This window comes from Peromyscus maniculatus, chromosome 13 (assembly GCF_049852395.1).
Source record: "Peromyscus maniculatus bairdii isolate BWxNUB_F1_BW_parent chromosome 13, HU_Pman_BW_mat_3.1, whole genome shotgun sequence".
In the NCBI taxonomy this organism is placed as follows: Eukaryota; Metazoa; Chordata; class Mammalia; order Rodentia; family Cricetidae; genus Peromyscus; species Peromyscus maniculatus.
The window spans coordinates 44,467,238-44,484,442 of NC_134864.1; the positions used below are offsets into that span (position 1 = coordinate 44,467,238).

Here is a 17,205-nt window from a genome sequence, read left to right on the forward strand (position 1 = left end):
TTATTACTGTTGAATCAGAATGTTTGGAGAGTGTACTGAGATTACATATGTTCTAAATGTTCCAGCAGTTTTTTTCATGTATTTTAATACTTGAGAGTTATTGTCTTCACACATCATAAAACGAAGAGGTAGAGCCAAAATAAATTTATAACTGCAATGGATATAAGAAGAACACAAAATTAGCTAAAAGTTTCAAATTTTGAAATGGGCACTAATTACACAGCCTGGTGGTGGTTCTCAGTCTTGTTTTTCCCATAAAGTACCTCAGATTCCCAACACACTGAAGCACTTCCCTGGAGATGTAAATTCAGAGTGGTTGTGACCGAGCGCAAAGCCCTGGAAAAGGCTTCTTGCACGTGATGCAGCTCTGTTGTCTACCTACTACTTCACTTCTCACTACCTCAGCTGCCACATCTGTCAAATGATATACTACAATGAACACAACATCAGTTAATACATGTAAAGTGCTTAGAACTGTGCTTGACCCCTGATAGCCGGCTCATTCAATGTGGGTTCTTTATGCAAAAGGGATAAACAAGATAGATGTCCTCTCTGCGTGTGGCTTGTAGCCAGGTATTTCATCAGACACAGAAAGACAGAGTGAAGGCTACACAAGAATAATACACGAGAGGAGTCTGGTCTGCTTTGAAGAACTTGGGGGAGGGCAAAGGTGGCCATGAAGGAGAGCCCAAACACTGTCCCAAACGGAAGACTACTGAGCAGAACGCTCTGTACACGTGGCACATTTTTACCTGTAAGAGATGAGACTTGGACCTGGCAGAGAAGAGGGATGAATATAGAATCAGAGAAATTGTCTTATAAGATTTTTAGTGAGGGACAGGGGACTTCTCCCGGTGCTTTGTGGCTTTCTGCTGAAAACAGACACTTCCCAGGAACATGAGTGACTCTAAAAGCAGAGAGAGTCTGGTTACCTAAAAGCCAAAGCTTTTGACTCTGAAAAGTTATCAAAGACAAAGCAGGGAGGAGTGTGGATGGTTCTGAGAAGCTAATTCCGGTAGCATGCCACATTTTCATTTTTGGAAGACATCAATCGCAAAGCAAATTGTGAGCAAACAGATTCATTCTTGACTTTAAGATACAGAATATTGAAACCTCTAGTAAACCCGCATGGTCTTTCTTTCTCTGTGTGTGTGTGTGTGTGTGTGTGTGTGTGTTGCCTATTTTTTAAACTTTATTTTATTTATTATTATGGGGCAGGGGACAAAATTTCTCATTTGCCACTGTGGTTGGGCATGTGGAAGTCACAGAACAGCTTTACCAAGCTGATCTCTTTCTACCTCTACATAGGATCCGGAGATCAAACTCAGGACATCAGACCTGTGCAGCCAGCAGCATATTTACTGGCTGACACATCTTACCAACCCATGTTTACTTATCTTTCTGAGAGTCTCACGTAGCCCAGGGGGGTCCTTGAAACTGCTACCTAGTTAAAAATAACGTTGAACTCTTGGATCTGCCTCCTTCCATCATCAGAATGATGAGACACAGGGGAATGCCACCACCACCCATTTTCATAAACACCACTACAGAGAAAGCAAAAGTGTATGATACACCTTTTCTCCCTGTGGGCATAAAACCTGTGATAGTAAAACATTAAGAAGGCAAGTGACTTTAAGAGCATATGTAGAATAACAGAGTTGCAGTGATGAATGTCGCTTCCTTTCTGTAAATACTTTCCCAAGAAAGATATGTCAAGACCTTGAAACTAATAACTTTAATTAAGCATGCTCCAGGGGCTTAGTGGTTAAAATCATTCACTGCTTCGGCAGAGGAGCTGGGTTCACTTCCAAGCATCCCCATGGTCCCTCAAACACATCAGTAACTATGGTTTCAGGGCACCCAATGCCATCTCCTGGGCTCTGTGGACACCTGGTACATCCATGGTGTACATACATACATTCATGCACTCACACACACACCTATAAATACATAAATCGTTATTTAAACAGCTGCTTAAAGAAGTTTGCAAGTTACAAACACACTCAAAGCTTTTCTAAGACAAAATACTTAGAAGAGCTTGCTTCGTATGGTGTGGTTCATCAAATTATTCTTTAACCTATCCTTGTTTATATTTGGTTAGAATAACTATATTACATTGCCTCATCCAAGAGTGCTACGATTCTCCTCTCTTATAGACAGGTAAGTAAAAAGACATGGCTAACACCACCACATGTAAGGGTCTAACTGCAGTTTGACTCCTTTAAGAGTACAGAATTAATATCTTTGAAAAAGACAGTACCCTTGGGATTTAATGTTATTTGAAAAACAGACATCAGTGTTTGTCCACAGATCAAGCCTTTCACTTAACATGCCAAATCTCTTTCAGGTATCACTTTATATAATATTAGTTACTAATAGGAAGCATGAAATAGAACAGAAAACAAAAGCCTAACAAGTTATATCTTAGCCTGGGCAAAAAGGAAACACCAAAGTTCACCAAAATCATTTCAAAACTCGAAAAGGAACTTTACCACGTCAACTACTTGATGGGGCGCCAGTGAAATGGTAAACCCAGAGAGTTTGCATTCCAGGAATGTCAAGTTTTGAAGAAGCGAAGGCCAGATGAGCATGGATAATGTCTTATTTTAATTTGTTTTAAGGCATGGTTGTCATGTATTTTGATAGGAATGGATGCTTCTTGAGTTCTGATTCCCTGTGAATTCTTCAAGTTCTTTCTGTTTTACACTCCAAAAGAATGACGTCTGAAATTAAACTGTCCATGGTGAAGCATATGTGATATTGAGAGTCTTCAAATTAGAGTGTTTTCGTCTCCATTCCAGAAATGGAACTTGCATAACAAGGTGTAAACAAATGTCGGCTCCTGTGTAATTCCTGTGGGCTTTTTGGTTACTCAAACGGAAGACTTTCTTCAGTTTCTGCTGGGCAAACAAAAGAAACTTGGGGTTTATGAACATCAGTGAATACTAATCTCACAAATTATGGCTCCCTCTATGATTAATGGGGAAAAGGAAGGGCAAATCTCCCTAATGGGTGATTTGCATCCAGAAACTAAAAGGAATATTCTAAGCAACTAATGATTGCATGAAACAGCAGTATGTGCCACTGAAATGAACGTGTCCCTAAAGACCTTCGGCATACCAACAGCGGACTATCAGAGTCAGGAGAAAGTCTCACAACTTCTGAGGTATATTCTGGGGTGAAGATGAACAGCTAGCAGACATAAAGGATGAAGTAACAACAAACAAAACTGACATAAAATAATCAGGAAGGTCAATAAGAAATCCATGTAATTGTGGGTTTTGTACAAAGTTAAACCAATTAAAGCTAACTCCTTTGTGGCCCTAGAACTCAGCTCAGGTGCAATGAAATCTTATCTGCTTTTCACACATAGAACACAGAGTAGGACCATTTAAATCTTAAACATTGAGTGCTGTTGTGGCGAAGGAGCTATCAGGAGTTTATCATCCAAGATGCCAATAAGAAACTTTTTCAAGTGCATATGAGGGAAACCGCACTCCAAATCTAAAGACATCAATGATTCAGGGATATGCTTCTGACACTAGCCCATGTTTTCCTTAAATATATTTTATTTAATTCATTTTACAATCACAGCACAACTGAAAATAAGGTTGAGACTTCCTGTCAACTCTGCCTCCATCTACCCATAGCTGTCACTGTTCAGCCCCTCTCACCAGAGAGGTACATTTTCACATGTGAGGAGCTGACAGGTTTACTTGGTGCATGCATTATATGGGTCTAGTCAAATTGATCATGATATGTATTCTCTGTCTTCATTGCTTCCCCATTAGACAGAATGACTTGCTCCTTGCTTCTTTTCCTAGGACTCAAACTAATCATCAGGACAATGACAGACTGACTCCACTATCTACTATGAGCTCTGACCCAGAGCATCCTTGCTTGTTTACTGTTTAAATATAATTCCTACACCTGCATTCATTCCTATATTATTTTCATGCTATTCTCATTCTCACTCCCTTGACATACATATTATAAATATAGAGGTGAATTAGAGTTGCAAAGGAATTTCTGCTTCTTAAGCCTCTTTGAGCTTCACACCATAACCTATAATTTGCTGACATTAGCAAACTATATGCTTACATGGCCACTGGAATTGCAGATACCCTGAGCAATTTTCTTGAGTATTATTTAATGGGTTTTTTGAAACATATTGTTTATATGTGCCCTTTATATTAACAATACCTAGTTTCACTCATGTGGTCAGTATTTTAAGGTTAAGGAAAGCAATATCTGAACAAGTAAATATATATATTAAAGCTATTGAGGAGGTTGATAGTGCTCAAATTGCTGATTTAGTATGGGTTATCACTGGGATTGTGGAAAATGCAGCAGACTTTCTAATCTAAAATACAAACACTCAATTTACTTTGGAATACAGCAATTCACTTTTATGTTTACAAAATGACATATTTTATGTTTTTTAGATTCTATTTCAAATTCTCAATGATATCTTTTAGAACGAGAAGCATAAAAATTTAAGACTCACTCAAGAATAACAGCACCTTTTGATAGTCAAATATACTTCAATTACTATATGAAAAATGAACTTAATTACAGTGTAACTGCATATTATATACATTGAATATAGAGAAGAAGTCAAAATAAAATGCAAACGATGTGACTTGTATGGCAGAAGTTAATCAAGAGCGAAGACTTACACGTGGCCAAAGTGCAGCAAACAATAGTTGTGGAGTATGTGTCCCCAAAGGGACATCTGTGTTACCCCATCCAGGGAACATCAGGGAAGAGGGAGAGGTTGGGGAACAGTGCTGGGAAACTGTCTTCCCACTCACTCACCAAAGCTGTGCTTACAGACGAGTACAAGACTGGACTCATCACCATTTCATCACACACGGGAGAGGAGTCCATTAAGTCCCGCCCCTCAGTGAGCGACTGCGGTTGTTAATAGCAATTAAACTCACTGGAGTGAGAGACAGGAAAACATCAAGGTAGGAGGTGGCTTCTTGGGAAAATGACGGTTTCAAACAGTAGGTAACAGGAGAGAGAGAGAGAGAGAGGGAGGGAGGGAGGGAGGGAGGGAGGGAGGGAGGGAGGGAGGGAGAAATGGAGGAAAAACCTCAATGTATACATATATGGAATTGTCAAAGAATGAAAAAAGATTTTACACAAAAACAGAAATTCATAGAAAACAAAGTATTTGCTGAAGGATTTAATTGATTTAAAAATGCATTGGCCTATATAATTCAGAATGGAAAAAGTATAACAATCCATCTCAATTAAACTGTAATTTTAAGTGGTTCATATAATTGTATATAGGAAGAAAAGAATGACGATGTGAACTCAGGGGCTTAGAGCCCTGTGGAAAGTTATTAGGGTTATAACAGTAAGTGTTTCAAAGAAGTCATTTGTCCTCCAGCTACCTGATATGAGATCCTTGAATACAGACAGGAAGATACAGCCTAATCCATCATTTGCCTGTTCAGATAAGGAGAAATATTTACGTCACTAGTCATAAATACCTGCAACCAAAGACAAGTTTTGTGGAAGACTTCTTTATAATAAACAGTTCATTTACCCAAAACTATTCAGAAATGGATAGTCTTGACCTTATGAGCCCCCAAATGTGAATCTTATCTTGTCCTGACCAAGCAATGACACTATGATTTGTCCCCAAGGGATTATCTCTGTTACCCCACCAGGGAAGAGGGAGAGGTTGGGGAGGAGTCACAGTGGCATTGTGAAATATGGTAGCAGGCTATGAGCAGCCAGCCAGAAGACATAGGACATGGGTCTAGAACAGGAGTTGGGAAAAGAAAGCCTACAGATTACAGAGTTACATGTTAGAGGCAACAACAGTAAAACTCATAGAAGAACAAGGAAAATTAACCTTTGAAAACAAGAGCCTGGACATAACTTCCTGGACACACCACCAAAATCATGATCTATGAAAGCAAACAATAAATACTCCTTGAATCACTGTTATATCTTTTGTTCTACACAAGACAATCTGAGAATTAGGCATGATGCCAGTGGATTTCTAAATCATATACAAAACAAAGAGAAGTCTAGAGACTCAAAAGTAAAACAACAACAGGATTCCAAAGCAGACAAAAAAGCCTCAATAGATAAAATGAAAAGATTAAACTCATTAGCTGTTGGAAGACTGTAAACTACAACCATCATCACATGCCACTGCCTATTGGAAGAGTTCTCAAGTTGATTGCTGTAATGTAGAAGCAATAATCCCAGTGATAATTTCGGTTATCAGACTGGAGCCCCAACTCCTCTCCCAGGGCATTCTTGTTGTCAGACCTGGGCAATGAGAGCTGATATGGGTCCAGTTCCCCCCGTACCTCTCCCTCTTACTCATAGCTTCTTTTCATTCTCCCCTACATCTATCTGCAATATTCCATATCCATCTTCTATCTGCCCTTGAACACTTCAAGTTCTAGCATGAATGAAAAGACAACAGACTTCATATAGAATATCTAATCAGCTCCCAAAATAACATCTGCTCAATTCACTTTTACAAATTATGTTCTCTATTGAATTTCAAGGGCTAGCTATTGATCTTTTTACACGTTTCCAAATATCATTTCAAGGAGAGTAAATAATTTCTGAATTTAGTTTTACTAAGTATCTAATTTTTTTTAATTTTATAATTTAATTTTACATATTAGCCACTGATTCCCTTGTTCTCCCCCTCCCGCTGCCCCCCCGCCCCCCGCCTTCCCCCAATTCCATCTCCTCCAGGGCAAACACTCCCCTGGGGATTGTGTTTAACCTAGTAGATTCAGTCCAGGCAGGTCCAGTCCCCTCCTCCCAGGCTGAGCCAAGTGTCCTTGTAAAAGCCCTAGGTTCCAAACAGCCAGCTCATGCACTGAGGACAGGACCCGGTCCCACTGCCTGGATGCCTCCCAAACAGGTCAAGCTAATCAACTGTCTCACTTATCCAGAGGGCCTGATCTAGTTGGGGGCTCCTCAGCCATTGGTTCATAGTTCATGTGTTTCCATTCGTTTGGCTATTTGTCCCTGTGCTTTTTACAATCTTGGTCTCAACAATTCTCGCTCATATGAACCCTCTTCTTTCTCGCCAATTGGACTCCTGGAGCTCCACCTGGGGCTTGGCCATGGATCTCTGCATTCAGTTCCCTCAGTCATTGGATGAGGTTTCCAGCACAACAATTAGGGTGTTTGGCCATCCCATCACCAGAGTAGGTCAGTTTGGGCTTTCTCTAGACTATTGCCAGTAGTCTATTGTGGAAGTATCTTTGTGGATTTCTGTGGACCTCTCTAGCACTTTGCTTCTTCCTATTCTCATGTGGTATCTAATAATTTAAGCTAAATCTATCCTTTCTGCCTTTGAGAGAATATAACAAGATCTGAGCACTTCTTGCTTTTGAAGAAAGGATCTATAGAGAATGACAGCACTTATTCATAATAGCCTCGAGGCCCTTTTACTGAGAATGCAAGCTCATGCCAGCTCCTGGGAAGCCGATTCATCTCTTGCAGTTGTGCATGAAGAATCTAGAACAAACTGCTCAAAATGAAACCCATTTTTACCCTAGTTTATGTTGTTATTTTTCTACTTCCCATGTTTCCCACATTCTACGTGGATCAAGGGACGTACATGTGTGGCTGTGCTGACATGAGAGACAGTTCCTACATCCGTGCTGCAGCCAGTGCTGGGGAGTGGGCAGAGTGCTAGTACATGCATGTCCTAACTGTGTTGTCATCTCAGGAGGTCTGAGTCCTTCTGCTCTAAGTCTCCTCCCCTCTCTACATCGCTATGATGTGGGTGATCATAGCAACCCCCTCATGCTGTCTATGTCCTTACATGGCATGGGTCCCAGAGGTCTGGCTAGAGACAGTGAGGGAATCAAGAAAGGACATACAAACATACTCTCACGACACACACACACACACAAACACACACACACACACACACACACACACTTACAACACGTACACACAGACATACACAATTTTAATGAAGAGCTTTCTCTGATGAGAGAAAAGGCACTGTAGACAATGAAAACTTCATCCAAAATTCATAAGCTGAAACAGATCATTTGCATCCTTATTCCTAACACTGCCTACATGTATCAAATTTCTTACATTGTTCCATTAGATTTTCCCCCTTCAACCTGAATATAGTTTGGTTATTTTATTTCTGTGCTTATGAATCTGTTTTGTACAGTTGTTCCTTTCAAATTGAAACATTACTTCCTGGTAGGAGGAGGGAAGCTTGTAACATTCAAGGACTAAGTAAAGCATGTAGGGATCAGGAAGCAAATGAAATTTACAAGGCCCAGAAAGTTCTTGAAGTTTCTAAGATTCGCAAGGCTCTTCTGCAGAGTTATACAGTAGTAACAATTGCTGGGGGGGAAGGGACTCTGACTGGCCAAGCTGCCTGTAAGTTGTGAACAGAGCTCCCAGGGAGTAACTTTTGAGTTATCATGGATACTGGTATGGGTTTTTCGGTGACGCACTGCCTTTGAGATACCCACGCTCCTGTAAGTCACACTCCCTCATTCTCCTCTAAGTAAGTCCAATAGATTTACTAGTTCACCAGACTAGACTGCGGAGAAGATGTTTCTTTGGTTTGTCATTGGTCTTCTATGGAAGATATACAAACATTTGTTTACATCTCCCCAGGAAGAGTCATGGATTGGTTTGCCCCACTCATTCTGTTATTGTTGCCACAAGATGTAGTTAAAAAGATCTAAACTGTGTTGATGGGGATGGGGTACCCAGTCCTACTCAGAATCAGCATCTGCCCTGAGCTAAGCAAACCGGAGCATTTCCATGAGATCTTTCAACTTTGAGCTGACAGAACAAAACGTGATGTCTTATGGGAGCCTCTGTAACAAAGGGAGTGTGCACAAGCATGACAAAGCTGCGAGTCTTTCTCCCCTTTTGCTACGCTGCTTTAGTCCGGGCTTCACAATGCATTTATGTTCCAGTTAGTGAATTCATTTCCAGCACCCAAGCTGCAGGTGGTCTACAGCTTAATCAAGGTGCTAATTGGCTGGCACTAAGTGTGGTTTGAGGTTATTGCGACAGATGGAACCCAATGAATATAGAATTTTGTTATACAAACTATAGATGTAGTTAAGCTTTCTACATCTGTGCTACATTTTTTTTCAAGTAGACATGGTGATAAAACACCTGCTACTTAATTAACACCCTTTGTAGTCATTCACAAAGTTAGGTTATTCTCAAACCTGCTCTGCCAAGTAAAAGTGTTAAGATTGTGGATGCTATTCCTGGAGCTTCATCTTGCATCTATTTTCCAAAGCAGGGCTCGAAAAATACCCAGGTCTTGTTGGTGAAACCACATGGGAATGATTAACAAATGAGTGACTGGACAGAGAAATAAATATAACAAATTGTACCCGAAGGAGACCCCTGTACAGCACAGGGGTTCCCTCCTGGACCCCAGATTAAGCACAAACCACACCCAAACACCTGTTTTCAGAGAGAGATCCTTTATTAAGCAGAGAAAAAAGTTAAAGTCATTGCTTTCTGACCCAGGAACAAAACAGCAGCAAATGACCTTGCAGGTGTAATTTTTTAAGAGGGAAACAATGAGGGGGGGTGGGTGTTAGAACAGGATAGTACTTGGTGGTGTATTCTGATTGGGCATGTTAATTAGGTGAACCAAAGGGGGCGTTTGATTGCTGGACTTTAGTATTTTGATAGCTGGACCTTGGTGGTCAGCCTCAGGCGGAGGAAGTGGCCAAATAAGGGAACAGACTTTGGTGGCTAGCTTTAGAAATGTAATCTAATGGTTTTTAACAAGTCAGAGGGAATGGGAGAGAAAGGCAAGACCTGCCAGAGCCACATGTTCAAGTGGGCTAGTGTCCCTCCAATACCTAAAATTCAGATTTAATAATCCTATGAAATTGAAAACATTAGTTAGATTAATCTTTTCAGAGTAGGCAATAGTAATTTTTAAAGTCTGGTCCATCCTTCACTCTCAAGTCTGACACATTTCCTATGACCCACCAATTTACTACAGAGTGAATGAAGGCAATATATAGAAAGAGGTAATGGTGCTTTCAGGTTTTCTTTCCTCCTGATGAATGTATTTGGGAGTGATTTGCATCCCTCAGGGTAGACACTGTAGGTGTCTGTGCTAGGGGAACTCATGGTCTAGATTATGCCAAGGCAGACCCTGAGAAGAGCTGGGTTTATGGAGATTCTTAAGAGTTGGGATGCAGAAAAGAAGCTTCCAAATTTTCTGCGGGGCTGGCCTGAAGCTAAGAAAAGGTTGAAGCGTGCCTAAAACCCCAGAATGTTCTCATCCTGAGAGCAGCAGGAGTCTGGCTGCTCCCCCACCTTGCTCAGGCACCAGCAGACCCCAGCAGTTAGGCTTCCCTGAGAGCGCATGAGCCTTGGTGTACATAGCAAATAATAAGCTCATCTGTCTCCAAGGATACAGACTGGTTGTTCCTTATCTGACCACTGAAACATCATGGGCTGGACTTCCTTTCTTTTCTGTATGACCTTATAAGGTTCCTCCCCTAGCCTCTACTATTCCTGCGTATGCAAATGAAGCACCCTAGATGTTCTTGCCTCAACCAATAACATACCACCACATGGATCCAACTGGCCATTCTTCCTAGGGTATAACTGTCCCTTCCTTGGCCCCTCTGAATAAACAAGCTGTTCTCCACCACAATCTCCTGAGTGTTCTTTCCTGTCACACTGTCCCCCCACCATCATCCCCCATCAGGCTAGTGAGCATTAGTCCCTCGACTAGAGCCGAGCAATTTTCTACACGTGGAGGCTGGGAGGTTGTAAAGAGAGTAGTTGAGCAGTGGTGCTTTTAAGGTTTTCTAAGAAACTTCCAGTCTTCCTGTCACATGATTAAAGGCCCAACAGCAAACATACCACCCACCACTCTAATCTTTACTACAATTGTTGCCTGCTAGCAATCCTTTGGTCTGTTTCTTCATTAGGTAACAAATTACAAGATGAGTAGTTTTCAGTGTATAGCACACCATTTCCTCTCCTCTGCTTCCCATATTGGTTTCTGTAATTTTTATATTTGTAAAGGGTATGAAATAGAGCTAAGTCCTATTTCTCCTTCTTGAATTGGACCAGGCAAGCTTCAGTTTGTGAGCTGGGTTACTTTAAGTGACAACAGGGACCTATGAGACAAGAGTAAGTACTTTTGAAATTCTCAAGGAGAAAAAAAGTCCTCCAGTAGGAATAAACCTATCATAAGACAAGGATCCAGAAGGAGGACATCTTAGATAAAAGGAAAATAATCAAGTATCAGCCCAATCAGACATACAAGACCTCTTCCCTTAGAAATCTACCTACTTAAAAATTAACTGTCTCCAGTCTTCCTTCACCACATACAGTAGCCTAGAAATAGAAGGAGAGTCATAAACAAGTGTATAAAAGAAGACATAGCATGCTTTTAATCAGAGATCCTAGGAAAAGAGAAAGAAACAGAAGAGTTATAACTGGCTCTAGTAACAGTGATGCAGAATGTTCAGCCCACACAAGCTTCCCTACTCAATGCAGGACTCCTTAAAGTACGGGAAAATCAAACTCAGAGAGAAAATGAGCCACAGAGCAAATGAAAGCAAGACCTGAATATATCAAAGCAGCTGAAGCACAAGAAAATAATCTTATAACCAGTTTTATGAAGATAATAGAGGTCCTCAAAGGGGAAATGAGAAAATTCCTTAAAGAAATAAAGAACAAGACCAAAAAAGGGAGGAAAACAATGAATCCCTTAAAGAATCCCAAGAAAGCCAAGGAAACAAGCAAGCAAACAAACAGATGGAGAAACCAGTTAAAGACCTGAAAATGGAAGTAGAAGCAATAAAGAAAACACAAACTGGGAGAATTCTGGAAATGGAAAATCCAAGTAAGTAAACAGGAACTACAGATGCCAGACATCACCAACAGAATACAAGAGATGGAAGACAGAATCTCAGGCATTGAAGATACAAGAGAAGAAATAGATTCATCAGTCAAAGAAAATGTTAAATCTAAAAATTCCTCACACACACACACACAGGAAATCTGGGACATTATGAAAAGACCAAACCTAAGAATGATAGGAATAGAAGAAAGAGAAGAATCCCAGCTCAAAGGCCCAGAAAATATATTCAAAAAAGTCAGAAGAAAATTTTCCTAATCTAAAGAAGGACAGGTCTATAAAGGTACAAGAAGCTTACAGAAAACCAAATAGATTGAACTAGAAAAGAAGACTCTTTGCCACATAATAAAACACTAAACACACAGAACAAAGAAAGAATATTTACAAGCTGTAAGAGAAAAAAGGCCAAATAACACATAAAGGCAGACAGACCTATTAGAATTACACCTGACTTCTCAATGGAGACTCTAAAAGTCAGAAGGGCTTGTTCAGATGTCTTGCAGACTCTGAGACCACAGATGCCAACACAAATTACTATATCCAGCAAAACTTCCAATCACCATATATGAAGAAAACACTATATTCCATAATTAAGTCAAATTTAAAATATTTACCCACAAAACCAGGCCTACAGAAGGTACTAGAATGAAAACTCCAACCCAAGGAGGTTAACTACACCCATTAAGACACAGGCAATAAATAATTTTGCATAAGAATAACCCAAAAAAGGAAAACACACACCACTACCAACAATAACAAAATAATAAATTTAGCAATCATTGATCAATGATATCTCTCAATATCAATGGAATCAGTTCCCCAATAAAAAAGACACAGACTGAGAGAATGGATGGGAAAACAAAATCCATCCTTCTGCTGCATACAAAAAAAAAATTACACCTCAACATTAATGATAAACATTACCTCAAAGTAAAGGGTTGGAAAAAGATTTTCCAAGCAAATGTCTCCAAGAGGCAAGTTTGTGTAGCTATTCTAATATCTAACAAAATAGATTTCAAACTAAAATTACCAAAAGAGATGAGGAAGGATACTTCATACTCATAAAGGGAAAAATCCACCAAGATGATATTTCAATTCTCAACATCTAACAATACTTCTACATCATTCCAGATAATAGAAACAGAAGGAACATTGACAAATTCATTTCATGAGGCCATAGTCACTCTGATACTCAAACTACATGAAGACTCAAAAAAGAGAATTACAGAACAATTCCCCTCCTGAGCATTGATGTAAAAATACTCAATAAAATATTTGCAAACCAAATCTAAGAACACATCAAATAGATCATCCATCATGATAAGTAGGCTTCATCCCAGAAATACAGGGATGGTTCAACATATGAAACCTATCAACATAATCCACCATATAAACAAACTGAAAGAAAAAGAAAAAAATCATGATCATCTCATTAGATGCTAAAAAAACCTTTGGCAAAATCCAACACCTCTTCATGATAAAAATCTCAGAAAGATCAGGGCTACAAAGAACATACCTAAACATAATAAAGTCAATATACAGTAAGCCAATAGCCTACATCAAATTAAATGGAGGGTAACTAAAGCAATTCCACTAAAAGCATGGTCAAGAGAAGGCTGACCACTCTCTCTATATCTATTCAATATAATACTTGAAGGTTTAGTTAGAGCAATAAGACAACTAAAGAAGATCAAAGGGATACAAATTGGAAAGGAAGAAGTCAAAATATCAATATTTGCAGATGATATGATAGTATACATAAGTGGCAAAAATTCTACCAGGAAACTCATACAGCTGATAAACTCCTTCAGTAAAGTGGCAGGATACAAGATCAACTCAAAAACGTTAGTAACCTTTCTATATACAAACAATAAATGGGCTGAGAAAGAAATTAGGGAAACAATACCCTTCACAATAGCCACAAATGTAGTCAAAAGATTTCTCAGGTCCCGCCTGCCCCTCTGCAGACCCATAGCTGCTTATAAAATAATCATTCAGATTCTTAATATTAATTCCCAATTGCATGGCCTCTGGCAGGCTTCTTGCTAGCTAGCCCTTATAAGGTGGCTCATTTCTATTAATCTATGAGTTGCCACATGGCTGTGGCTCACTGGTATTTTCATATCTTGCTTCTGCTGGTGGGGCTGGCAATTCTCCCCTCTGCCTTTTTTCTTCCTGTCTATTTCTTCAATTTCCTTCTTATCTATAACTTGAGTTGCCATAGGCCAAATGGCTTTATTTATCAACCAATCAGAGCAATACATATTCACAGCATCCACAAAGACATCCCACATCACACAAATAGTATAAAATATCTTTCTGTAACTTTAACCAAGCAAGTTAAAAACCTGTATGGCAAGAACTTCAAGTATTTGAAGAAAGAAATTGAAGAAGACATCAGAAAATGGAAACATCTCCCAAATTCATGGGTATGATTAACATAATAAAAATGACCATCTTACCAAAAGCAATCTACAGATTCAATGCAATCCCCATTAAAATTCCAACACAATTCTTCACAGAAATTAAAAAAAAACATTACTCATCTTTACATGGAAAAATGAAAAACCCAGGATAGCTGAAAGAATCTTGCACAATAAAAGAACTTGTGGAGGTATCACAATCCCTTTTTTCAAGATGTACTATAGAGCACTAGTAATTAAAAAAAACCATGGTATTGGCATAAAAATAGACAGTTTGATCAATGGCACCAAATCACAAACACAGACATAAATACCCATAGACATTCAATTTTTATAAAGAAGCCAGAAATATATTATGGAAAAAAGAAAAGAACTTCAAAAAATGGTGTTGGTCTAACTGAATGTTAGCATGTAGTAGAAAGCAAATAGATCTATATCTATCACCCTGCACAAAATTCAAGTCCAAGTGGATCAAAGACCTCAACATAAAACCAGATACAGTGAACCTAATAGAAGAGAAAGTGGGGAATATCCTTGGATGCATTGACACAGGAGACAACTTCCTGAACAGAACACCAATAGTGCAGGCACTAAAATCAGCAATTAATAAAATGGGACCTCATGAAACTGAAAAGCTTTTGTAAGGCAAAGGACACTGTTAATAGGACAAAATGGTAGCCTATGGAATAGGAAAAGATCTTCACCAACCCCACATCTGACAAAGGGCTAGTTTCCAAAATATATAAAGTATTCAAACTAGACATCAACAAACCAAATAAAATTTTAAAAATGAGACACAGATCTAAACGGAAAATTCTCAATGAAGAAATCTCAAATGACTGAGAATCATTAAAAGAAATGTTTACTATGCCTAGTCATCACGGAAATGGTGGAAACAACTCTGAGATTCCATCTTACACCTGTCAAAATGACTAAAATAAAAAACACATGTGACAGCTCATGCTGGTGATGATGTGGAGCAAGGGGAATGCTCCTCCATTTCTGGTGGGAATACAAACTTGTACAGCCACTTTGGAAATCAATATGGTGGTTTCTCAACAAATTGGGAATCAACCTGTCTCAATAACCAACTATACCACTTCGGGTATATACCTAAAGGCACTCTACCATACAACAAGTACACTTCTCAATTAAGTTTATTGCAGTTTTATTTGTTATAGTAGAAACTGGAAACAACCTAGATGTCTATCAGCTTAAGCATGGATAAAGAAAATGTGGTACCTGGACTATTACTCAGCTGTTAAAAACAATGAGATCATGAAATTTGTTGGCAAATGGATAGAACTAGAAAAAATCATCCTGAGTGAGGAAATATATTCCATAATATATTTCTGGCTTCTTTATAAAAATCTGATGTCTATGGGTATTTATGTCTGTGTTTCTTATTTGGTGCCATTGATCAAACTGTCTGTTTTTATGCCAATATGGTATGTTTTCACTTGTAGGTCTATATTAGCCTTAAACTAAAGGATAGGCATGCTACAATCCATAGACCCAAAGAAGCTAAGTAACAAGGAAGGCTCAAGGGAGCTAAATGAATCTTACTGTGAAGGGGAAATAGACTAGGCATCACAACTTGGTGGGGGTAGGAGTCTGGATTGGGGGGGGCATCAGAACAGGAGGGATCAGATAGGGGAAGGATGGAAGGAGAGAATACTGGAAAAGACAACTGGAATCAAGGACATTTCTGGGATGAACTAGAAACCTACTGCAGTGGAAACTCCCAGGAATCTATGAGAATGACTCTACTTAACTGGTCATCTCCTGTAACCAGGCAAGATTTCCAGTGGAAGGATTAGAGATCCAACCCAGCCACATAAACTCCAACCTACAATTTGCCCTGCCCACAAGATATGCTGGGGTAAAGGTAGCGTAGAAATTATGGGCATGGCCCACCAAAGACTGGCCCAGCTTGAGACCCATACAATGAGAGGGGACTCACCCCTGACACTGACTGGAAGGCCAGGACCTAATGGCTGGACAGCTAGGAGACCTAGGGTAGAACCGAACATGACTGACAGACAAAGTCAGTGAAATGATTCCTAATGATATTCTGCTATCTTCATAGATTGTTGCCTAGCCCAACTGTCACAGAGAGGCTTTACTCAGCAACAGATGGAAACAGATTCAGAGACCTACAGCCAAACATCAGGCAGACCTCAGGGAATCCTGTGGAAGTGGAGATGGAAGGATTTTGGGAGTCAGAGGGACTAAAGAAAATATAAGAAAACCACAGAATCAACTATCTTGGCCTCATAGGAGCTTACAGAGACTAAACCTCCAACAAGAGAGCTTGCATGTGACTGACGTAGGCCCTCTGCACATATATTACAGTTGTGTAGCTTAGTCTTCTCATGGGACCCCTAACAGTGGGAGTGGGGGCTATCTCTGACTTGGTTACCTGCTTTGGAGACCCTTTCTTCCTACTGGGTTGCCATGCCCAGCCTTAAGAGAAGAGGAGGTACCTACTCTTACTGCAACTTGATATGCCATAGCTGGCTGATAGACACAGGAGGCCTGCTCTTTTCTGAAGAGAAACAGAGGAGGAATGGATGGGGGTAGAAAGAGGGGAGGTTGTGGGGAAAGACTGGGAGGAGAGGGAGAGAAATTGTAATCAGGTTGGAAAAATAACAATTAAATGATTAATTTAAAAATAAAATAAATAAATTGTCAAATCCCACATGGCAATCTGTTTAAAGTCATCTGTCCATTCAAGGTTAGTAATATCGAGTTAGTAACAAGGCATGTCTTTGGGGGAAGGTGGACCAGAACAGGATCAGAGACAGGGAGGGTCTCTACCAGATACTTCACAAAAAATTTCCTCAAATAGCATTTTTTTTTTCAGAATTTGGTCATCACAGGCCTGGTATACAA

At 39.6% G+C, this 17,205-nt stretch overlaps 1 protein-coding gene across 5 annotated transcripts in view; it reads right to left on the minus strand.

Moving 5' to 3' along the window:
- The window catches only part of Spag16 (sperm associated antigen 16), an 841,320-nt gene that overhangs the window by 598,502 nt on the left and 225,613 nt on the right, over nucleotides 1-17,205 (minus strand). The window contains exon 11 of one of the 5 annotated variants that reach the window (XM_042260176.2): nucleotides 2,591-2,897. The exons of the other annotated variants lie outside the window; for them this stretch is intronic. Coding sequence (XP_042116110.1) covers nucleotide 2,897 — 1 coding nt within the window. The 3' untranslated portion in view covers nucleotides 2,591-2,896. Of the gene's footprint in view, nucleotides 1-2,590; nucleotides 2,898-17,205 lie in introns of those variants that run through there. 5 annotated transcript variants of the gene reach the window in all.